This window comes from Macaca thibetana, chromosome 14 (assembly GCF_024542745.1).
Source record: "Macaca thibetana thibetana isolate TM-01 chromosome 14, ASM2454274v1, whole genome shotgun sequence".
Lineage (NCBI taxonomy): Eukaryota > Metazoa > Chordata > Mammalia > Primates > Cercopithecidae > Macaca > Macaca thibetana.
Window position 1 is genome coordinate 85,268,759 of NC_065591.1, and position 24,441 is coordinate 85,293,199.

General features: G+C 36.1%; 2 protein-coding genes and 1 long non-coding RNA gene across 6 annotated transcripts in view; 2 read left to right on the forward strand and 1 right to left on the reverse strand.

The window, feature by feature from the left end:
- CEP295 (centrosomal protein 295) overlaps window positions 1-24,441 on the forward strand; it is a 1,096,927-nt gene that overhangs the window by 715,324 nt on the left and 357,162 nt on the right. The window lies entirely within an intron of this gene.
- The window catches only part of LOC126936307 (uncharacterized), a 300,630-nt gene that overhangs the window by 108,261 nt on the left and 167,928 nt on the right, over window positions 1-24,441 (reverse strand). Inside the window, exons 5-6 of one of the 2 annotated variants that reach the window (XR_007719422.1) lie at window positions 16,027-16,172; window positions 15,012-15,647 (exon numbers count right to left, since the gene is read on the reverse strand). This is a non-coding gene — a long non-coding RNA (uncharacterized LOC126936307). Of the gene's footprint in view, window positions 1-15,011; window positions 15,648-16,026; window positions 16,173-24,441 lie in introns of those variants that run through there. The other variant, XR_007719423.1, reaches the window with a different exon arrangement.
- Window positions 1-24,441, forward strand: part of DEUP1 (deuterosome assembly protein 1) — a 98,321-nt gene that overhangs the window by 21,543 nt on the left and 52,337 nt on the right. For all 3 annotated transcript variants that reach the window (XM_050758911.1, XM_050758910.1, XM_050758913.1), the window contains 5 exons: window positions 6,312-6,483; window positions 7,892-7,987; window positions 14,844-14,978; window positions 20,447-20,560; window positions 21,427-21,669. In XM_050758911.1, coding sequence (XP_050614868.1) covers window positions 6,346-6,483; window positions 7,892-7,987; window positions 14,844-14,978; window positions 20,447-20,560; window positions 21,427-21,669 — 726 coding nt within the window. In that variant the 5' untranslated portion in view covers window positions 6,312-6,345. The remainder of the gene's footprint in view (window positions 1-6,311; window positions 6,484-7,891; window positions 7,988-14,843; window positions 14,979-20,446; window positions 20,561-21,426; window positions 21,670-24,441) is intronic.

Genomic DNA, 24,441 nt, shown 5'->3' on the forward strand with positions numbered 1-24,441 from the left:
AAGCTCAGATGTTACCTCATTTAGGAAGACCTCTGTGATAACCCACCCTCTGCAAGTCTGTATTCAGCACCCCTCCTTTTTGAGAGCCTGAATATATTCATCAGTCTTTTATTCTGCCTGCCTGCCTTGCAAGTCTCTCTATTCACAGGCAATTGCTCTTGTGTCTCTGTTTTCCCAGTACCTTACACAGTGCTTAATGAATGTTTGCTGAAAGAACTAGTGATGATGACCCACAATGAAAGACTGAAACTATCAAGCAGAAATTTAATAAGGATAAATACACAGCCCTATCATTGGACCCCTCCTCTCAAAAAACTAAACAAGCACAAGATAGTGAATAGGTGGCTTACTCATAGCATGCATAAAAAAGAAATAAGATTTTTAGATAAGAATAAACCCACCTTGAAACAATGTGATATCACTGCTTTACCCTTTCCTCTCCCAAATTCAACTAATGTGATCTCCATCTGGTTAAATAAAAGTATATGGCACGTAAAACAAAGGATCTGTGAGACCCCCTCTGACCTGATTAGACCATGCCTATCGTATTATCTTAAAGTTCCAAATGGTACGTTTCAAGGATGAAATTGATAAAAAAAAAAAAAAAAATTGTTCAAAGAAGAGCTAGAATTATGAAGGGTCTGAAAATCTTACCGTAGTCATTCTTTTTTTTTTCACTCAGCAAATGTGTACTAAGCATCTAGTATTTTTCAGGCAGTATACTGGATACTGAGTACAGAGTGGTGAAGAAAAAAATCTCTAGGAGCAATAGAAGGAAATAAAAATATTTGTGGAAATAAATAAAGATCACCCAAATGAAAACAACTGAAGGTATTTATTTATTCAGAGCTTGCTATACCAAGGGAATCACCCACTATCACTTGCATTTGGCAGAGACTCAAAGGGAGGCAAAGGAGTGGGAGAGCTTTAAGGTAAAAAAAAGGGAGAAGGGATCAGGTGTGCCCTCATTAGAGGGAGCTGGCATGTAGAGGCTGGAGACAGAATAACTAAAAGTGGGGATTGTTTTGAGGAGTATATTTGACTTTCTCTGGTTTGATCTGAGTTGGAAGTGGGGACAGAAATTAGGGAAGATGGCAGTCAGTGATCAAGCCCTGACCATTATGGGACAAATGCTGCAGATTTTGTGGCTTGGCTTTCTGGACTGGTTGTGTTGTTGCAGAAATTATGGGTCAGAGTCTACTGTCATATGGTCTGATTATTGTCCATTCATATATTCAGTCTCTAATATTGAACACTGACAAAAGAAGACTAGAAGTGCACTCAAAACTGTATTTGACACACTGATGACTGTATTCAAGTACTTTAAAGTCTACTGTGTTGAAAAGGCATTTGTCCTGAATGGTCTCAGTGGAATCACTGAGATCAAATTAGGACCAATGGATGGAAAACTTCTTCAATATAAAAAAGATCTGTCTAAAACACATTGTCTAGCTACAATCTCAGACAGTGGTTACCTCTTAAGGGAAGAATTCAGACCTAGGCTGGATAACTTCTTAGCAGTGATATTGAAAAACAGGTCACAAACTTTGGAATTCACCAGAATCACTTGATGCTTTTGTTACTGATGCAGAATCTTAGGGTCTGTCCTAGACCTGCTGATTCTGATCAGTAGTGTATGATAGATGATTCAGTTAAGAAATATTTGTAGAGGGGCCAGGTGCGGTGGCTCACACCTGTAACCCCAGCACTTTGGGAGGCCAAAGCGGGCAGATCACCTGAGGTCAGAAGTTTGAGACCAGCCTGGCCAACATGATGAAACCCTGTCTCTACTAAAAATACAAAAAAAAAATCACCCAGATGTGGTGGCACGTGCATGTAGTCCCAGCTACTTGGAAGGCTGAGGCCAGAGAATCATTTGAACCTGGGAGGCAGAGGTGCTAGTGAGCCAAGATTGTGCCATTGCACTCGAGCCTGGGCAACAGAGCGAGACTGCATCTCAAAAAAAATTATATATAATCATATTTAATAATTTTTAATATAAAATACATATTCTTACATAATATATTTTGCATATTATATATACATATATAAATATATAATATATACATATATAAATATATATATATATTTGTAGAGGAATGCAAACACTGGATGGGTAGTTGGGGTAGTTGGACTAGTTGACTTGTAAGAGTTTTTCCATCCTGAGAGTCTAACATTCTAACTTTTACATAGCATAACCATAACCAGGAAATAAACCATTCACTCAACAATATTGATTGAGTAGATTACATTATGTCCAGACTCTACTGTAGGCCTATATTTTAACTTTCTTAGCATGGTACATTCTTACATGCCAAAAGTTAGCAATTAAAGGAAATCATTCATTCTTCAGAGATTTATTGAGCATCTACTGTGTGCTACAGTAATATACTAGGCTCTGGTGAGATGGTGATGAACCAGACTGATATAGTTCTTTTTTCCTAGAGCTTACATTGACATAGTCCTTTTTCTTCAGAGTGGAAAAAATAGACAAAATCTATTCACAGTACAGGGTGGTACATGTTGTCATGAAAAAGAAAAACGGTGTGAAACCACCAGGCCATAGTTCTATTCTTTTCCCCTATATTATAATTCCAATTAAAATTCAATCTTAAAATTTAATCAAGTTATTTATAGAGGAATTAGTATACATCCTTTTGTCAGATTTATTTTAGGTTTTAAGTAAAAATTGAAAGCCTCTGGGCCTCACATTCCTCCAGGAATGCTAGGAGAAGACTTCAGAATGGCACTTTGTACTTAAAACCTCTCTGATGTCAAAACTGGCAAATATCATATTGAATAAACCAAAGGAACATCTTCTGTTTGGGTTGATTCTGGATATCTTAGAAAATGATTCTGGAAATTCTCAATTCTTTGGATTTTAATACCTGTTTCTAACCTTATTGCAATGGAGCGAATTTGTACTGTATTTTTCAGCATGTTCTTATTCAAAACACTGTGTCTTTTGCTGTGTGGTATACAGGAAGATACATTAAACGGGAAGCAGCTGCCTAGGATCTAGTTCTGGTTCTTCCATTAATTAGCTGTGTGACCTTGGGCCTCTCTGAGCCTGAGTTTTATCAAAATGCTAAATGATCCTTAATTAGCTCTAAAATTCTGATTTAGTGAAACTAAATGGAGGAAATGCTGTCATGTTGCACCTGCCTGTCCCTCCTGTCTTCCTCCCAGCTACACAAATACATTGGAAGCCTCATTACCACCATTGAAATGGATGCTGAAATAACTCGCTTTTCTAATCTGGACATTTGTATGTTCCTTAGGCTGAAGTGTAAGGCCTCAATACCTATCTGCTAATCCAGTCTGAGTGACTGGACTCATGCCAGCTCCCTGGAGAATGCTTAAGCTTTTTTGAAAAAGAACTCTGTAGTGAGAGCACTTACCAATCTGTCTTCTCAACAACAGTAGCTATAATCCTAGCTGTTATACTAAGCATTTTGTTTGATACTCAATAAACCCTCCTAGACCCCAGATATGACTATGTATATGAGTAATAGTAACCTCACTGTCTAAAGACTTACAGTATCTCTCCAAACCTGCCTGCCTTAGTTTGTTTTCATGCTGCTGATAAAGATGTACCTGAGACTGAGAAGAAAAAGAGATTTAATTGAAATTACAGTTCTACATAGCTGGGGAGGCCTCAGATTCATGGCAAGAGGTGGAAGGCACTTCTTACATGGTGGAGGCAAGAGAAAATGAGGAAGAAGCAAAAGCAGAAACCCCTGATAAACCCATCAGGTTTTGTGAGACTAATTCGCTGTCAGGAGAATGGCATGAGAAAGACTGGCCCCCATGATTCAGTTACCTCCCCCTGGGTCTCTTCCACAACACATGGGAATTCTGGGAGATACAATTCAAGTTGAGAGCCAAACCATATCATTCCAACCCTGGCCCCTCCAAATCTCATATCCTCACATTTCAAAACCAATCAAGTTCCCAACAGTCCCCCAAAGATTTAACTCATTTCATCATTAACCCAAAAATCCACAGTCCAAAGTCTCATCTGAGACAAGGCAAGTCCCTTCTACCTATGAGCCTGTAAGATCAAAGGAAGCTAGTTACCTCATAGATATAATGGGGGTACAGGTATTGGGTAAATACAGCCATTCCAAACGGGAGAAACTGGCCAAAACAGGAGTTACAGGCCCCATGCATGTTTGAAATCCAGCAGGGCAGTCAAATCTTAAAGCTCCAAAATGATCTCCTTTGACTTCAGGTCTCACATCCAGGTCATGCTGATACAAAAGGTGGGTTCCCATGGTCTTGGGGAGCTCTGCCCCCATGGCTTTGTAGGGCACAGCCTCCCACGAGGCTGCTTTCACAGACTGGCATTGAGTGTCTGTGGCTTTTCCAGGTGCACAGTGCAAGTTGTCGTTGGATCTACCATTCTGGGGTTTGGAAGACAGTGGCCCTCTTCTCACAGCTCCAATAGGCAGTGCCTCAGTAGGGACTCTGTGTGGGTGCTCCCATCCCACATTTCCCTTCTGCCCTGCCCTAGCAGAGGTTCTCCATGAGGGCCCCACCCCTGAAGCAAACTTCTGCCTGGGCATCCAGGCATTTCCATATATCTTCTGAAATCTAGGCGGAGGTTCCCAAACCTCAATTCTTGACTTCTGTGCACCTGAAGGTTCAACACCATGTGAAAGCTGCCAATGCTTGGGGCTTCTGCCCTCTGAAGCCACAGCCCAAGCTCTACATTGGCCCCTTTCAGCCATGGCTGGAGCAGTTGGAACACAGGACACCAAGTCCCTAGGCTGCACACAGCACAGGAGCCCTGGGCCTGGTGCATAAAACCACTTTTTCCTCCTGGGCCTCTGGGCCTGTGATGGGGGGGTGCTGCTGTGAAGGTTTCTGACAAGTCCTGGGGACATTTTCCCCATGGTTTGGGAGATTAACATCAGGCTCCTTGCTACTTATGCAAATTTCTCCAGCTGATTTGAATTTCTCCTCAAAAAATGGGTTTTTCTTTTCTACTGCATCATCAGGCAGCAAATTTTCTGAACTTTTATGCTCTGTTTCACTTTTAAAACTGAATGCCTTTAACAGCACCCAAGTCACCTCTTGAATGCTTTGCTGCTTAGAAATTTCTTCTGCCAGATACCCTAAATCATTTCTCTCAAGTTCAAAGTTCCACAAATCTCTAGGTCAGAGGCAAAATGCCTCCATCTCTTTGATAAAACATAACAAGAGTCACCTTTACTCCAGTTCCCAAAAAGCTCCTTATCTCCATCTGGGACCACCTCAGTCTGGACCTTATTGTTCATATCACTATCAGCATTTTTGTCAAAACCATTCAACAAGTCTCTAGGAGGTTCCAAAATTTCCCACATTTATCTGTCTTCTTCTGAGCCCTCTGAACTGTTCCAACCTCTGCCTGTTACCCAGTTCCAAAGTTGCTTCCACATTTTCAGTTATCTTTTCAGCAACTCCCCACTCTACTGGCATCAATTTACTGCATTAGTCTGTTTTCACACTGCTAATAAAGACATACCCAAGACTGGGAAGAAAAAGAGGTTTAATTGGACTTTCAGTTCCATGTGGCTTGGGAGGCCTCAGAATCATGGTGGGAGCCGAAAAGCACTTCTTACATGATGGAGGCAAGAGAAAATGAGGAAGAAGCAAAAGCAGAAACCCCTGATAAATTCATCAGATCTCATGAGACTTAGTCACTATCATGAGAATAGCACAGGAAAGACCGGCCCCATGATCCAATTACCTTCCCCTGGGTTCCTCCCATAACACATGGGAATTCTGGGAGATACAATTCAAGTTGAGATTTTGGTGGGTAAACAGCCAAACCATATCACTGCCTGATCAAATTCCTTAGAAACAGACACCAGCCATATCATGCCAAATTCCTCTCCTTGAGGAGCCACACTATAGCCCAGTTGGTACCCTTGAATCTGGTCCTACCTAGCCCAGGCTTGCTCTTCTATCCTTAACAGACACGAATGATATCCCAGTCTGCCTCTGTCAAACCTTCTGAAGTTATGATAGATATAGGTACATGTATGCCTATATGGAAGAGCACTGATCCTGAAGCTAAGTCTTATAATTTTTCCTAATTAGCATATTCCTTAGAATTAGCCTACTCTAAAAAATGTTATTTTAAAAAATTAAGTATATATACACTGTTAGCTCTGAAATTTGCTTTATTAATTTTAAAATTTAACCTTCAGCTTTTGAACTTATTCCCATTTAAATAATTGAACAATTTCAGGAAATAATTATCAAGCTATGCAGAGCAATGTAATAATTTTTCTTGCCCTATTTTACTTTCCTACAATTGCCAGAACTTCTCCTTGTGAAGCTGAGCTTCAGGAATTAATGGAACAAATTGACATCATGGTAAGCAACAAAAAAATGGATTGGGAAAGAAAGATGCGGGCTTTGGAGACACGATTAGATCTTCGGGATCAAGAATTGGCAAATGCACAAACTTGTTTGGATCAGAAAGGTCAAGAGGTACTGAATACATATGTTAACAAATTGCTAATTCATCAGATTGTTATACATAGTATTCTATCAGAATATATTTTTATTATACATACTTTTTATTAGGCATCAGCAAGAGCCTTTATTGCTTGAAATTCTGTCAGCAAATTATAGGCTAAATGTATTATATCAAATAAGTGACAATCAGAACCTAAATCCATAGATATTTGCTGATAGAGACAGATATGTAGTGTCAATGCCATCTGTAAAAGTAAGCAAATATTTAACATATATGTAAAATATTGTTTGCAAGTAAAGATGTAAGTACTTTTGCTGCTGTAGAAACAAAGTAGCCATCAAAACTGTGGACAAGGCAGAGTTCAGTAACATTTGCTTCTTTGAATATTCTGGAAAAAATAGAAGTAAGATGTCAAAAATTGATTATAGGACAAAGGAGAAAAGAGTTTGGTAAAGGGGTGTGTGTTTATACCTGGGACATCCACTTAAGAGGAGTTTCCTCAGTCCCTCTAGGCTGCTCACTGCCAAGCTGGTGGTCATAAAAGAATATATAAGTGCTCTCAGGGCTGTGAAGGAGTTCAGGAAAACCATACACTTTATCTAATGTGGACTTTGTGTCTGTGAATTTTTCTTTTGGAAAAAGAAATGTTTAAGAGAAATGTTTGCTAGTTATATACTGTAACAAAAACATCATTAGTTAACTTGTTCATCAGCCATTTTTCTACCTTTATTGACTTCTCAGTGAAACCTAGTTTTTTGGCATAGTCAACTATATTATTGTTTGGCATAGGTAACTTAGTTACTGGCATCTAGTTTTCCTTCACAGTAGAGGTAGGTCATCAGACATGGCATATGCATTCTTCTTCTTCTAGCTTTTATATATATACTGACACAGATATGTAAGCAAGTGCCTCATCTGCCTTTTAAACAGACAAATTATATAAGCCAAATCCTTAGGAACTGCTCTTAGACAATTTTCTTTTTCTTTTTAACATATTACTTGTTACAAAAATGTAACAATTATTTCATAATACCACTAAAACAGAGATCCTCTTGAAGGTAATGGAGAAAACACAAAAGCTGAATTATATTGGTAGAGGTTTTGCCTGAGTAATGATGACACAGCCTCCCAAAAGGATAATGCAAAGTAAATTCTAACCCTGAATTTTAAATGTGATGATGATAAGGATCTTTTATTAAACATCCGTACTGTCCTAATGTGTACCTTGTGGAATAGTGCTAGCAATGTTTGGTTTTTGTGAATTTAATTATTGATAGCTATTTTAAGAAGTGCAGTACAAATATTTACTCTTGGTTTGGTAAAGCCATTTTATTTGAATTGTTCTTCTCTTTTGCACATTTTCTGATTTTGTCAGGCAAAATTTAGAAAAAGTAAAATTAAATTTTATTCTTCATGCAGGTAGGGTTGCTTCGACAGAAATTGGACAGTCTGGAAAAATGTAATTTAGCAATGACTCAGAATTATGAAGGACAACTACAAAGCCTAAAGGCTCAAGTAAGAAAACTTATTATAATTTAATATCACACATTTTGATATATTTTTGACCTATAGAGTTGTGTTAATTTTATTTAAACTAATTGTTTTTAGTATAAATAAATGTTCTTGTGTTTTAATTCTAAGCTTGGTCATGTCTTTCCCTGTTTTATATGCATTGATTTTGTCTCTTACTAGATTGTTGGCTTGCTATACCTTCTGTACCTCTGTTAGCACAGTACTTGACAAATGGCTTTCTGTTTCTCAAGAGACTTGTTGATGAATTAAATGACAATTAGCTCACAAAAAAAAATGTTGTGAGCAACAACAAAAAAACAATTATCTTTCGTGGTTATTCCTATCTAATAAAGATGTTCTCAATTCTGTGATAATTTAAAATATGGAAGTTTGCGATTATGAAATAGATAATTGAAAGAATAAAACTGGTCTTTATTACCTTATTACTGGTAGCACTGTTTCTTACATGATAGTGCTTCTTCATATGTTTTGAGGATACAGATTTCTTTTTCACTTATCCCTGTATCTTCACACAAAGAAGGCAACCAAAATGCCTTCTTTATCACAGATAGCACATAGGGTAGTAATCATTTGAGTATGTCAAATGTAGTAGATGCTATATCTTTGCTTAACTTAGTGAATGAATCAATGGAAAATATGGTTTGATTATGAAATTTTACTTTACAACCAACTTTTTTTAGAGTACAAATATTTCACATATGATAATTTAGTTAAAGGAGCTTAAAGTAGTTAATGATCCTTTTAAAATACCTTTTAGGGAGGTAATTAAGCCATTAAGATTGGAATATGAAACATTCGATGCCACTTAACAGATGATTTTACAAGACTAGTTCTTAGTCTACCTAGATATTTGCCTACAGTTCAAGTAACTGCCACTATATGGTAGCTTGAGTTATGAAATTATATATGGTTTTTACTAGCTTAGACTCTGAGCATTTAGCATGTAAGTCAACTCAACCTTTATTTTTCTATGAAGATAAGGCTGTAAAACAACAACATAAACATTAAATCATTACATATTGGTCAATATAAATAAAGAGATCACAATCTGTAGTAGGTTTGAAAACAATACAGAAATCTAAAAATAAGTTAGGTGTCATCTCTAAGTTGTATTTAACCAGTTCAGTCACTGCTTTCCAAATCTTTCATTTCTGTTTGGGTATGTTTTCCTCTTGTTAAAAAGTTCTTGGCTTTGTTTACAGGCGCCAAGCAGTCATTTAATATATGAATCCTTGCCATTTGATGCTTTGCAGTTCTATTTTATTATTTGGCTGATGGCTGGTTTTCAGTGCTAACCAAAAAATATCTTTATGGTAACTTCATAAAAATTTGTTCTGTGGAAAACACTGTGAGTTTAGGAAATGCTGTTTAAGCTAATGCTGGCCAAGTTAAGACTCCTCCCCTCCTGGAGATTAAGGGTACACATTAGCATATTACAGGCCATAAGAAGTCCTGCCTTAAACAAACTGATTTAGCCTTTCCATTCCATCATGTTCCAAAGATATTGGACAATGGAGCTCTCCTTTATTTATTTATTTAAGCTAAAACCTTCTAATACTACTGTAAACAAGGGTTTCATGGAATACACTGGGAGTGCTACATTATTGTTGAGAGCCACCTGTTTTCACTGCAGTTTTCTGCTTCTCTTTTTCTCTAGTTAAAAGAAAAGGAGGAAGAAAGGGAAGGAGAGCAAAGGAGAAGGAAGAGGAAAGTAGGGAAAAAGAGAGAAAAAGAAAAGTACTATGTACTTGATTTGGTTTGCATAAAGCTAGTAATATGCTGTTTTTCTAAGCAGAAAATGGTGTCTTGTGGCTAACACGCTTTTGTTGCTGCCAGCTCACTCTACAGGTTCCTCCTTTGAAATTTCTGTTTTATTTACAATTTCATTTTCCTGAAACATCTTAAGGATACACTTTACCACACTGTGCCTTGAATAACTCAACTCTGTCAAAGCTTCCTTTTAGAAATTGCTTTCCTTTTAAAAATGAGTTATTTTTTTCCTTCTAACCATTATAAAACTGTAATTTTAAATACATATATTTGAGGCTTTTGCTTCTGGAATAGATATACTCTTCCCTATCCTCCCACTAAATTAGACATCATTTATAAAATAAGATTCTGAGAAGTGGAGAGAAGAGAGAGATTGGCTAAGGACCTTAGGACTCAAAGAATGTCACAATAGTGAGTTCCCTAGGATTTGTTTTTGCCTCATATATCTCAGACTGAGTAACACAGAAGCAGGCAACCCAGTTATGCCAATGGGTGCAAACAAATAAAAAGAGCCCCAAGGAAAGTCTGCTGTCTCCATCCAAAAGTCCAGAAGAGAGACAGCCTAGCAAGATAATACATTTTTAGATAACAACCTCTCTACTCCAGCCTCATAAAACAAAGGAAGGAAGGAAGGAAGGAAGGAAGGAAGGGAGGGAGGGAGGGAGGGAGGGAAAAAACTACAGCCCCACTGCCACCTACAAAGGCTTAGTGAAAAAACTTAGATTTCTACCTTCACTAAGCTGTAACAAGGTAACCCTGGCCCTCTTTCCTGGGTAGTATCTGGGAAGACTGAATGGAGAACCAGGACTTTCATCCTTACTAGATATTAACAAGGCCCTCATCAACCCGTGGTGATAGTGGAGAGCTTGGACTTCTACACCTACCTGGTGGTAAGGAGGCACCCCTCCCTCTCTAGTCTCAGGTGTTATTATAGGAAGGCTGTTGAGGAGTCACCACTGCTTAGTGGTGACAAGTTCACCCACCCCCACTATAGTATCACTGAAGGCCATGTGAGAATAGTTACAAGGCACCCATGACCCTTCAATCAAAGTGTATCAGTGAAAGACTAGTGGGGAGCCTGAACTCCCACTTCGAATCAGCAGTAATAAGGAGCACCTCCCACTGGATACCAACTGAAACCAAGTGAAGACCTGGACATCCACTATCCCCTGGCAGTAATGGAGTGGCACTCCATTTTTCCCTTCCAGAAATTGTCGGAGGATGACTGCTAAAACACAATATTTGAATAAAATCCAGAGTCTCAAAACACAATACACAAAAATGTCCAAGTATCAATAAAAATCATTCATTATAGAAAGAACCAAGAAGATCTCAACTTGAATAAGCAAAGACACTCAACAGATGCCGAGACCAAGATGACACACATTAGAATTATCTGATTTTAAAGCAGCTGTTATAAAAATACTTCAATGAATTATTACAAATATGGCTTGAAATAAATGAAAAATTATAAACCTTTGGCAAATAAATAATATAAATAACCAATTAGAAATTTTATAACTGAAAAGTATAATAACCAAATTTAAAAACTCAATGGATGGACTTAAAAGCAGAATGAAGAGGACAGAAGGAAAAGAATCAGCTCAAAGATAATACAATAGAAACTACCCAATCTGAACAATAGAGAGAAAGAGTAAAAGAAAATGAACCTTGGGAACATGTAGTATGGCAACAAGCAATTTAAAATTTACATCATCAGAGAACCCAGAAGGAGAGGAGAAAGATGAGGGTGAAAAAGCATTCAGAGAAATAATGGTTGAAAAGTTATAAAACTTAGCCCCCCCCCCCAAAAAAAATGTAAACCTACAGATTGAAAAGCTGAGTGAACTTCAAACAGGATAAATCAAAAGACAGCTGTGTTAAGACACATCATAGTCAAAGTTCTGAAAACCAAAAGACAAAGAAAAAAATCTTGGAAGCAGCAAGAAAGAAATGAAACCTTACCTATAGGGGAAACCAATTCTGATAATGGTGGCTTTCTCTCTGGAAATGATGGAGGCTTTCAAGTGCCGAAAGAACAGAGCTTTCAACCCAGAATTCTAGGTCTGGCAAAAATACCCTTCAGGAATGAAGAGGAAATTAAAACATTCTCGAAGGAAAACTAAAAGCATTTGTTGCTGGCAGACCTACCCTAAAAGAATGGCTAAAGGAAGGTCTCGTAACAGAAAAGAAATGATAAAGAAGGAATCTTAAGACATCAGCAAAGAAGTAAAAACACCAAAAAGAGTAAAAAACATGAGGGGAAATGCAATAGACTCTCCTTATCCTCTTGTATTTTCTAAATTTTTTGATAGCAAAAAATTATAACCGTGTCTAATATGGTTTTCATTATACCTACAGGAAACACTAAGATAATGGTGTTATAAATGGAACAGAGTAAAAGAACATAAAGGAAAGTAAGATTTCTACACTTGAACTGGAAAGATGTCAAACACCAATAGACTGTGATTAATTATGTAAATACAGTGTAATGCTTAGAGCAACCACTAAAAAAGATCTACAAAGAGATATACTCAAAAACACTATAGATAAAATGGATTCTAAAATAATGCTTATGTAATTCACAAGAAGACAAGAAAGTGAAAATAGAGAAACCAAAAGCTAGAGAACAAACAGGAAACAAAAAAGGCTTAAGCCATGACATATCAATAATTACATTAAATAGAAATGGTCCAAATACACCAACTGAAAGACAGAGATTGACAATAAATTAAAAAAATGACAAACTCACTTCAAATATAACTGTATAGGCAAGTTGAAATTAAAAAGATGGAGAAATATACCATGCAAATATTAATAGAAAGAAAGCAGAAGCGGTGCCAAGATAATTCAATACAGAAAGATTAGTCTCTTCTACAAATGGTGCAATGACAAGAGGATATCCTTATGCAAAGGAACTAAGTTGGACCCCTACCTTAAACCATAGACAAAAATTAACTCAAAATGGATCAAAGATCCAAATGTAAAACCTAAATCTAAAAAGCTCTTAGAAGAAAACATAGGAGTAAATCTTCATAACCTTGGATTAGGCAATGGTTTCTTAGATATGGCACCAAAAGCATAAGCAACAAAAAGTTAGATAAATTTGATGTCATTAAAATTTTAAAACTTTTTTGCTTCAAAGGACACCATCAAGAAACTAAAAAGACACCCATCAATGGGGAGAAAATATTTGCAAACCATATATTTGATAAGGGACTGGTATCTAGAATATATGAATAACTTACTAATTGATAATAAAAGACAGATGACCAAATTTTAAAATGGATAAATATTTGAATAGATATTTATCCAAAGCAGATATACGAATGGCCAATAAGCACATAAAAATGCTTAACATCATTAGTCATTAGGTATATGGAAACCAAAACCACAATATCCATTCACATCCACTAGGATGGTTATAATAAAAAGGATAGAAAACAACAAGTGTTGGTGACAATATGGAGACATTGGAACCCAATGCATTGTGAATGGGAATGGAAAATGGTACAGCCATTTTGGAAGACAATTTGGCTGTTCTTCAAAAAGTTAAAGTTACCATAAGATCCAACAATTCCACTCCTAGGTATATACCCAAGAAAAAGTAAAACATATATCTACACAAAAACTTCTATGTAAGTGTTCACAGCAGCATTATTTCTAATATCTCAAAGTGGAAAAAACCCACATTTCTATCAGTTGATGAATGGATAAACAAAATGTAGTGTATTTATGCAATGGAATATTATTCAGGTGAATTTTATAGTAGGTGAATTATATCTCAATTTAAAATTATGAGGAAAAAAGCAGAAGTGGCTACTTTAATATCTGATAAAGTAGACATCATTGTTCATAGTGTTATTTACAGTAGGCAAAATCTGGAAAAAATCAAAATGTCTCAGTATATGAATGGTTAAACAAACTGATACATTTATACCATGGAATACGATTCAGCACTAAAAAGGAATCCACTATTGATTTATGCATGGATCTCACATTAAGCTGAGTGGAAAAAAATACAATCTCAAAAGTTAATGTGCTGTATGATTTCTTTTTATGACATTCTCAAAATTATGGAGATGGAAAACAAATTAGTGGTTTTCGGTGATTAGGGGTTGGGGGATGAGGGGATTAAGTGTGATTCTAAAGGGATAGCATGAGGGAGATCTTTGTGGTGACAGAATAGTTCTATATCTTGATTGTGGTTGTGGTCAGATAAATCTATATATGTGATAAAATGGCAGAGAACTATATACATATATTGATCCAATTTCAGTTTCCTGGGTTTGATGTACTGTAGTTCAGTAAGATGTAAATATTGGGGGAAACTGGGTGAAGAGAATCCGGGACCTCAGTAATAACTTTGGAACTTCCTGTAAACCTGTAATTATTTTTAAATAAAATGTGTCAATAAGACGCATTTGAAAGCAGATACATGAGTATGGAAGTTTCCTCACAAATATTCATAAACTATGCTATTTTGAATCTATAATTTGAACGTAGAATAGGAAATGGAAAAAATAATACAAAGTTGTAAAAAGAATTATCAGTAAGAAAAATATTAGATCAATTTTGATATTAAAATTTATTTAAATGTATCCACATGAATAAGTGGTTTATGTTACTTATGCCTTTTAAATTAATATATATTCTGTTTTCTTAAGTAAGGTATAAGCTAGTTATTTTGTAGATTGAGTTACTGGATTTAAAATTGTCAACACAAGATGGCACTAACTAAAAGTAAGAAAAAACTTGTTTTTTTAAAAAATTGTCAGCTTTACTGCGTATGATTAAAACAAAATTGAACAAGCCATTTATCAAGTGAATCATTGTTTAACTGTGCAGTTAATGAAGTCTCAAGTTTACATGAAAGCTGAATTGTGTTCAGCTTCAATAATTTAGTTTTAATAACTGGTTCTGTCTTCACTAATTGAAACATTTAAGCTTTACTGCACTTTCTAATCATGACTTAAATTTTCAAAGAGGTACACAGGAAAAGAGAGAGCGAAATCAGGTTAGAAATAATTGGTAATAGTAAAATGTTAACATTTTCTGTGATTTACAGTTTTCCAAACTAACAAATAGCTTTGAAAAACTGAGATTACATCAGATGAAACAAAACAAAGTTCCACGAAAAGAATTACCACACCTTAAAGAAGAATTACCCTTTGAACTGAGCAATTTGAACCAGAAATTAGAGGTGAGATATATTATCTTAGATTCTTTATGTGTATTAAAGATTGATTCCTGTTGTTGTGGGCTATTTGTCTGTAGTGTCCACAATGGTGTCTTCAGTTGTGGTAATAAACACTATTACAAACTAACTTCTCATTGAATATATTTTCTTAGTGCACCTTCCCTTCAGGCACTTAGTGAATTAAAACATCACTTTGATGTATACATCTTTACTATATAACAGCATTTTGGGAGAGAAAAAAAAAGAGCCAAAAAGTCAAATGAAACTGCAGCTGTTGAGTAAAATTGAAGGACACCCATGGGGTCAGTTAAAGTGAATATCTAATAAATCTTTTAATGGCCATTTAGCTGTTAGGTACTTAAATCCCAATGAAGCCTCAACACAGTTTTTAAAACAGGGCTTGAAGTTTCATGTTTTTTTTTCTTTAAAGGCATAGTGTCACTCCAATTCAATTGCCCGATAGCACTCAGAATTTCTAAAATTTTGGTCTCTCAAAAAAATTCACTATGTCCTCATAACTGTATATATCTACTATGTACCCACAAAAATTAAAAACAAAAAACTTTAAAAATTCACTATGTCATTGATGCACTTACTCTTATCTTCTTCGTTTCCCAACCTTGGAAAAAACAAACCAGCTATTTTCCTTCCCTGTGTTCTTGAGCATTCCTCCTACAAGTCATGGAACAGCAGAAAGATTACACTATAAATTCCTATCATCTACTTTTACCTGGATTCTGAGTACTGCTCAATTACTATTTTTTTAATTGACTTCAAGTTGACCCTTACGTTATCCCACTTAATTTCTTCCATTTTTCTCAAGCCCTAAACCCCAGCATCCCTCCCCTTGCCAGCACTTTTTCATCTTATTCTTTAATTAACAAGTTCTTCTACTTTAAAATATCTTAAAGAGCATTAAATCTGGGATCACAGCCCTAAAATCGGCTTATTATAAGAACTTTGTAGGAAGTCCTAGATTTTAATCTTTAAAAGTCCAGCACATTTTAAATGCTTCTGAATAATACATAGTTTTTTTAAAAAACAAACTTACCATCACTAAGTAAGTTGGCCCTCCAGGAAAATGCACTGTGTTGTACTCCCAGGCTCTTACAGTGGTATAACCAGTAGGGCTTCAGAAATATCCTGATCTCATGGAAGATGCTGATAGATGTGCACTGCAATATACATGTGCTTTCACTGAAAATGAAGACATTGAGTCATTAATTATCCATTTGACTGACTTTTCATGGGCTTTTGTGGCAGAACTACATTAATAAAAATTGTTCAGACAAAAAAAAAACCCTTAAGTTATTATCAGATACCTTGTGTATGCACATTTTACATTTAGGAAACTAAATATTTACATTATATATGTGTAATGAAATTACAGTGGAAATTAGTAGCAAAATGTTTTGCTATGTTTGTACTTACACAAAAGTTTTTAAGGACTCTATGCAGATATACAGTTTAACTTGAAATAATTATAAAAACACTTCATGTACCTGTTTTTACTTATAGCCATCTGATAAATTAATGTGTAAGAGATAGGCTCGTCCAGTTTTAGTCTGCAGGTAAACCTGTTTTTCCTTTGAGGCATTTAATAGCAGTATAGTAATAGCAGTGCACCACATGTAGTAGTTGAAGAACATGATCACTGATAACTGAAAACAGGCCTTACCTGACTCATGTGTTTGCCCTGTGACCTATAGGCAAGTTGTTTGCCTCACCAAGATTCCATGTTGTCATCAGTAAATGGGGTTTAAAATACCTTATGTGTAATGTTGTTGTTATGGTGAAAAAACTTTAGATGCACACTGAAGCATTTAGGGCTGAAAACACATGCGGTCTAGAAGTTGCCTTAAAATATACCAACAAAAAAGGGTGGAGAGATAGGAGAAGTAAAGATGGACTAAGTTGATGGTAGTTAAACTGGGTGAAGGGTACATGGAGGTTTGTTTTACTCTCTATGTATGAAAATCTTCATAATAAAAAGTTAAAACTGTTTTACAGGTAAAGGTCTCCAACATACAGTAATCACTAAAGACCATCTCCAATATTTATTAGAGGGCTTTTTAAAACATCTAATACAGCTATCAAGAGAAACTAATTTTAATGACCCTGATCCACTCTCAAACTTAAAGATCCAGAAAAACTTTTCCAGCCATGAATAACTTACTGTTGGAGGTCCAGGCAAGTCTACAGACCCTCTGAAGCCTACTGTGACAACTCCTGTCTCTATAAAAACCCTTATGAAGCTCTCTAGGCCCCTGCGTGGTTCCACACTATTGTATATATTGCACTGACTTGCTAGTTGTGAAACCAGTACATCTGACAATAAGGAAGCCAGGATTGTCATAAGCACCTGCTGATGTTTGTGACACACATTTCTAGCTATTCTTGGCCTCACTTCTACCTGTTGTAGTATTTATAAGAAGTTGAGATTAATGCTTCTGCCTCTAAAACATCCTGGGGAATATTTACTTTCAAGATTATTTGAGGTTAATGGGTAAGAAACACTAAATATTTGTATTATCTAAAACATATGAACAGCTTAAGTCAACCTTACAAAATTTGACTTCTAAATCCAAAGATTCCCTTTTAAATTAAAAGTAAACAGAAATTTTTAAAATCTAGATTGCACTAATTTGAAATGTTAGCCATTTTCTACTAGAGCCTAGTTTTATAAATTTGTCATTATTGCTAAAAACCCTGTTTTTATGTACCTAATTTTTGTATGTTGAATGTCAGAATCGAAGTCAATAACTTTAAATGGACTATCTCCATTTATCATAGTAAATATAGTCTGTTTATCATGATCTATTGTTATATATGGAGGGTCTTTCCATACTTCATCAACCTTAATACTATCACTTAATATCAGGTCACCCACCTTTCATTACCGTAAGAACTTCCTAATTTAGAGCCTTCCTTCACTGATTGTTTAGGTACTTATGGATTTTAAAAACTAAAATTTCCTTAAATGTACTTTAAAATTATTTCTGTATAGAAAATATGAAATGCCATGTTCTTCTCATTTTAACAAAATAAAGCTTTCATTCTCTAAATTAGCATTTGTTTTCCAGCATTGCCAATCCAGTCATTTCAGCCATCTTCAAAACAATAGTAACCACTCTGACTATAATGAACTTTTCCGATTTGATATATTATGGGATATAGCCAAGATAATCTTAATATCATCTGCGTGGCTTTTATGTGTCAGCATTGTTGTACTTAACATACTGACATAATTGTAAAATTATTTGTTTGTGTGTACATTTCTCTACTTTATTAGATATTCCTTGATGTTTTTCTTTCAAAAAACTTTTTAAAATTATGAAATAGTTCCAGATTTTCTTCTTTCCACAGAACCTGGTGGACATTAACTGCTCAATAAATATTAATGAACTGAGGGTTGAAAACATCACTACATCTTGCCGTGTTTCTATATGCAATGATATATAGTCATGGATTTAATGGCTATGGAGTTTGTATCCAACCATGTTGTTTTCTTTACAAAATTTTTTGAGAAGGTTTAATTTCTAGGAAATGCTAATACTGTACCATGTTTTTGTTTGTACATTCATGTTGTGTAAATGGCACCTGGTACTTTGTCAGGCACTGTGAATGTTACAAAAGTAATAAACAGCCGTTACCCTCAAGTTGTTTAAAGACTGGACAGAAAGATAGGATATAAATAGTCAGCCCTAGGCAAAATGGAGAAGCAGCAATGTCTTCTTTGGCATCCCCAGAGCTATATCCTTTGCTTATGTTATTAAGATGTGAACAGATAATCATGCTGTATAATTGCACTACTTGAGCGAAAACTTAAAGAACTGATCCTGCTTTATCAACCGACTTCTACCATTTCTTTCCCAGGTATACCAATTGGTACTGCCTAAATGAGGCCTGGCCATGGCCACAAGGGGCAAAGTCACTGTCTTAGTTAGTTCAGGCTGCTATAACTAAATACCATAAACTGGGTGGCTTAAACAACAGACATTTATTTTTCACAGTTCTGGAGGTTGGTAGTCCAAAATCAGAGTGCCTGCGTATTAATCCATTCTCACACAGCTATAATGAACTACCTAAGACTGGGTAATTTATGAAGAAAAATGATTTAATTGACTCACAGTTCCACAGGCTGTACAGGAGGCATGGTTGGGGAGGCCTTGGGAAACTTATAATCATGGTGGAAGGCAAAGGGGAAGCAAGGCATGTCTTAATGTGGCCAGGAGGAGAGAGAGGGAGAGAGAAAAGCAGGAAGTGCTACACACTTACACAGCCAGATCTCATGAGAACTCTGTCAAGAGACAGCACTAGGGGGATGGTACTAAACTACTAGAAACCACCAGGCCAGGCACAGTGGCTCATGCCTGTAGTCCCAGCACTTTGGGAGGCTGAAGCAGGCGGATCACGAGGTCAGGAGTTTGAGACCAGCCTGACCAACATGGTGAAATGCTGTTTCTACTAAAAATTACAAAAAATTATCCGGGCGTGGTGGCATGTGACTGTAATCCCAGCTACTCAGGAGGCTGAGGCAGGAGAATCGCTTGAACCTGGGAGGTAGAGGTTGCAGTGAGCCGAGATCGTGCCACTGCACTCCAGCATGGGCGACAGAACAAGACTCCATCTCAAAACAAAAAAAAAAGAAAAAGAAACTACCCCCATGCCCGCCAGGCCCCTGCTAACACACACACACACTCGGGATCGCAGTTCAATGTGAGATTTGGATGGAGGAGACACAGAGCCAAACCATATCACCCAGCATAATCAGATTCTGGTAAGGGCCCTTCTCCTGGTTCGCAGACAGCTGTCTGCTCTTTGTATCCTCAGATGGCAGGGAGAAAGAAAGAGAGAGGAAACAAAATCTCTCATAGCTCTTCTTACAAGGGCACTCATCCCGTTCATGAGAGCTTCACTCTCATGACTTAATTACCTCCCAAAGGCCCCACTTCATAATGCCGTCACATTGGGCTTTAGGCTTGACGTATGCATTTGTTGCGGGGGACACAAACATTCAGTCCTTAACAGTCACTAAATAAGTCTAAGCCCCACCCTCTAAAAAAAACAAGAGAACAAATTTGGCAACTGAATGAATGAAGGAAAAAATATTTCGTGTCAACAAATAGAAAGTACTGGCTACTGCAAAAAAAAAAAAAAAAAAAAAAAAAAAAAAAAGGTTGTTTGAAATTCCCTTATTAGTAATAAGTATTTGTTATAAGAGAGACTTTTTATATTTTTAACAGTAAGTGACAAATTCTGTATTTTCCTAGCAAAAATTAGAGATGGTAAAAAAATCCAAAATGAATGATTTGACACCTTTTTTTTTGTTTGTTTTCCCTAATAGGTAAAGAATGGATTTACTTTTTTTTTTTCTCAGAATGAAGATGTACAAATGAAAGAAGCCCTATTCGTTGTACTTTAAAATGAATAATATTTTTCAATATGTTTGTCTCCCCACTTTTTAAAAGGAATTTAGAGCGAAGTCAAGAGAATGGGACAAGCAAGAGATACTATATCAGACTCATCTGATTTCTTTAGATGCTCAACAAAAATTATTATCTGAGAAGTGTAATCAGTTTCAGGTAAGTTATCTAATACTATTCTCTAAATCAAAAGTAGAAGTTAAATATTGGTATCTTTACCATTCAGCATGTAATCTATTTACAAATAGAAATGCCAACTAAGAAAAAAATCACCAGAGTAGGTCCAAAGGTGGGTACGGTCATAAGTGCATAGAATATCTGTTAATGGTGAATTTAGTCTACATGTCTCAAAGGATGGAGCTATTTAAAAATCCATTGTTATTGTGTCATTAAATACCATATGTTTTTGTATGCCTACAGGCAAGGCACTCAGAGAGTTTAAGATTGCTTGCTTTACTTCATATTTTCTTGGCTACTTATAAGACGGAGCATCTCCTCATATACTTTTTAGCCTTTCTCAGGTCTTTCTGTGAATTGCCTATTCATAAACTTTGCCCATTTTTCTTTTGTGTTGTTTGCCTTTTCTTATTGATGTGTAGAAGTGTTTGTACATTAGGAATTATTAACTCTGTTACATGCACTGACAACTTTTCCCCTACAATCAAATTGTTTGTTTGTATTTATTTTTGGTTATAGACTTTTTTCAACCATTGTATAATTGAATTCATAATTTTCTTTTTACACCTTCTAGATTTTTTTTCTTGCTTGATATGGCTTTACTACCACTAACCTCCTTCTCTAGTCTACATCTTTGCTCTGAGGTTATACAAATATATTTTCTCTTTATGCCATCTGAAATTGAAATTTTAAAACAAATACAAGACTGAATTACAAAGACCCAACTTTCATTATCTAGTAACATATTTAAAGATATTCCTACTAATTATTTTCTATCATTCTTGAACTTCATGTAAGCTTAAACATGACATTCTTCATTTGAGTTACACAGTTTTTATGTTTTTCAGAAACAGGCACAAAGTTACCAAACTCAACTAAATGGTAAAAAACAGTGCTTAGAAGACAGCAGCTCTGAAATTCCTCGATTGATATGTGACCCAGATCCCAATTGTGAAATCGGTGAAAGAGATGAGTTCATTATTGAAAAACTAAAATCAGCTGTAAGTGAGATAGCACTAAGCAGGAATAAATTACAAGATGAAAATCAGAAGCTCTTGCAAGAACTGAAAATGTACCAAAGACAGTGCCAGGTGAAGATTAATTTTTTGTTTTTCAACTAATATTGTCCATGACTTGTGTAAATGGTAACTCAACAGATATAGGGATTAGAATGATAGTTTTCTATTATTAATATATGTGAAGATTCTGTTAATATTTCCTCTTAGTAATTTGCACTTGATGGGTAGATTCAATAATCCCATAAGTATGTTACCACACTTAGAGTGCACTTTAGTTCAGCAGTGGCATAATAATAATGTATTACAAGTGCAATGTAACAGTGGTCACTTACAAACCTCTATGCCTTTAGCCATGTACTACCCTCTTCCCGCACTATTTTCTGTTACCCTGTGTCTCTTTGACTCAGAAGAATCCTTGGTTAAAGATACAGGAAATCATGAAGGGTTCAACAATCTAGTAACCTCAGTGAGAGCTATGGAGGTGACTCCAGTGATTTATCACTGGTAATGGTATCATAATCATTTATCAAACAGTAACCTAGAATTTATTTTTAGGTAACTTTCACATTGACAAATATGATTGATGATTTAACAAGCATTAATTTTTTTCTCAACTTAGTAATGTTTTCTTCTTTTTGTCTATTTCTTGTAATCATTAGGAAGGTTATACAGCACTCATCAAAATTACCCATTTCTTTACAGAATATATATTTCTTCATTAGTACTTGAGACATTCTTTTATCTCCCATTTTAGGTTTTTTCTCTCACCTCCAAATATTCAGCCTCTTTCCATCACTTCCTACATGACAGTTGGCCCATATCTTTTCCCCACTCTATTCCCTGCTCTACCTAACATACGTGATTGAGGTAAGGTCACTGCCTGAGAACTTCCATTTCATCTCCTTGAGATATACCACCCCAAGATCTGTTGCCACTTAAACTCCCAGGGTCATTTCTTAGTCTTGGGCCAACTCCTCATTCCCCCACCTTGCCACATTATATTTGGGATTATATAGGGAGTTAGTCCTTTAACTTCTTTCTCTGCCAGCATCTACTGTTCTATGTTCCTCTTTCCCTATGTTTGGTAAGGGACAGAATTCAAGGCTCCCAGTCTCCCCCATTCAGAGGTGGTTATAAGACATACATATACCCCACCTCAAACTCCAGCTTTAAGGAGGGAGGTCTTATTCTAATACAAGTTAGGATACAGATGTAAACCAGTAAAGAAAGCTGAACTACAAATACTAAACGCAGAGGAAGCCAGAAATTGTCTCAAAATAGCAAAGGCATTGATGGTGTTTTCTCTGGCTTCATTCTAATATAAATGAGGTTAGCACTCTTTCATCTGCTCTAGAGGGTGCCTAGGGGCTTCTAAGTGCTTAGCATCAGCCCACCTCTAACTATCTGAGCTGTGTTTGCATGACTGCGGGTCATGCAGTGATGGGGTCTTTCCTTCTGAGAGGCTGCTGCCTTTTGCTTCCCTAAGTATATGACAACTGGTCATGCCTTCTATTTAAAGGCAACCTAAACTTACATTTTGCAGCTGTCTTTGTACTGCTGGAATCTGCATCAGAATCACATTCAGTAAATAAGAAAATTGTTGTTCTTGGTACTTCCCAAGTATTCTCCTTTAGGCTCTGGGTCATCCAGTGCCAACCAAAGCATTCTCTGCTTTTTCCCTTCTTCTTTTGGCAGGAGAACAGGTGGTGGTGGTTGGTTACATGAATAAGTTCTTTATTGGTGATTTCTGAGATTTTGATACACCCATCACCTGAACGGTATACACTGTACCCAATTTGTAGTCTTTTATCCCTCACCCCCCACCACCCTTTCCCCTGAGTTCCCCAACATCATTCTTATGCCTTCGTAGCCTAATAGCTTAGCTCCTACTTATGAGTGAGAACATAAGTAGGAGCAATAACCAAATGATGTTTCGTTTTCCATTCCTGAGTTACTTGACTTAAAATAATGGTCTTTAATTCCATCCAGGTTGCTGCAAATGCCATTACTTTGTTTCTTTCTATGGCTGTGTAGTATTCATATATATATATATGCCACATTTTCTTTATCCACTCATTGATTGATAGGCATTTGAGCTGGTTCCGTATTTTTGCAATTGCAAATTGTGCTGCTATACACATGTGTGTGAAAGTATCTTTTTCATGTAATGATTTCTTTTCCTCTCGGTAAATACCTAGTAGTAAGATTGCTGGATCAAATGGTAGATCTACTTTGAGTTCTTTAAGGAATCTCCACATTGTTTTCCATAGTGGTTATACTAGTTTACATTCCCACCAGCAGGGTAAAAGTGTTCCCTTTTCACCACACCCATACTAACATCTATTATTTTTTTGATTTTTTGATTATGGCCATTCTTGCAGGAGTAAGGTGGTATGGCATTGTGGTTTTGATTTGCATTTCCCTGATCATTAGTGACGTTCAGCATTTTTTCATATGTTTGTTAGCCATTTGTATACCTTCTTTTGAGAATTGTCATTCATGTGACAATTAGCCCACTTTTTGATGGGATTGTTTGTTCTTTTCTTCCTGATTTGTTTGAGTTCCTTATCAATCTCGGATATTAATCCTTTGTCAGATGCATAGTTAGTGAAGATTTTCTCCCACTCTGTGGGTTATGTGTTTACTGATTATTTATTTTGCTGTGTAGAAGCTCTTTAGTTTAATTAGGTCCCATCTATTTATCTTTGTTTTTGTTGCGTTTGCTTTTGGGTTCTCGGTCATGAAGTCTTTGCCTATGCCAATGTCTAGAAGGGATTTTCCAATGTAAATCTTCTAGAATCTTTATGGTTTCAGGTCTTAGATTTAAGTCTTTGATCCATCTTG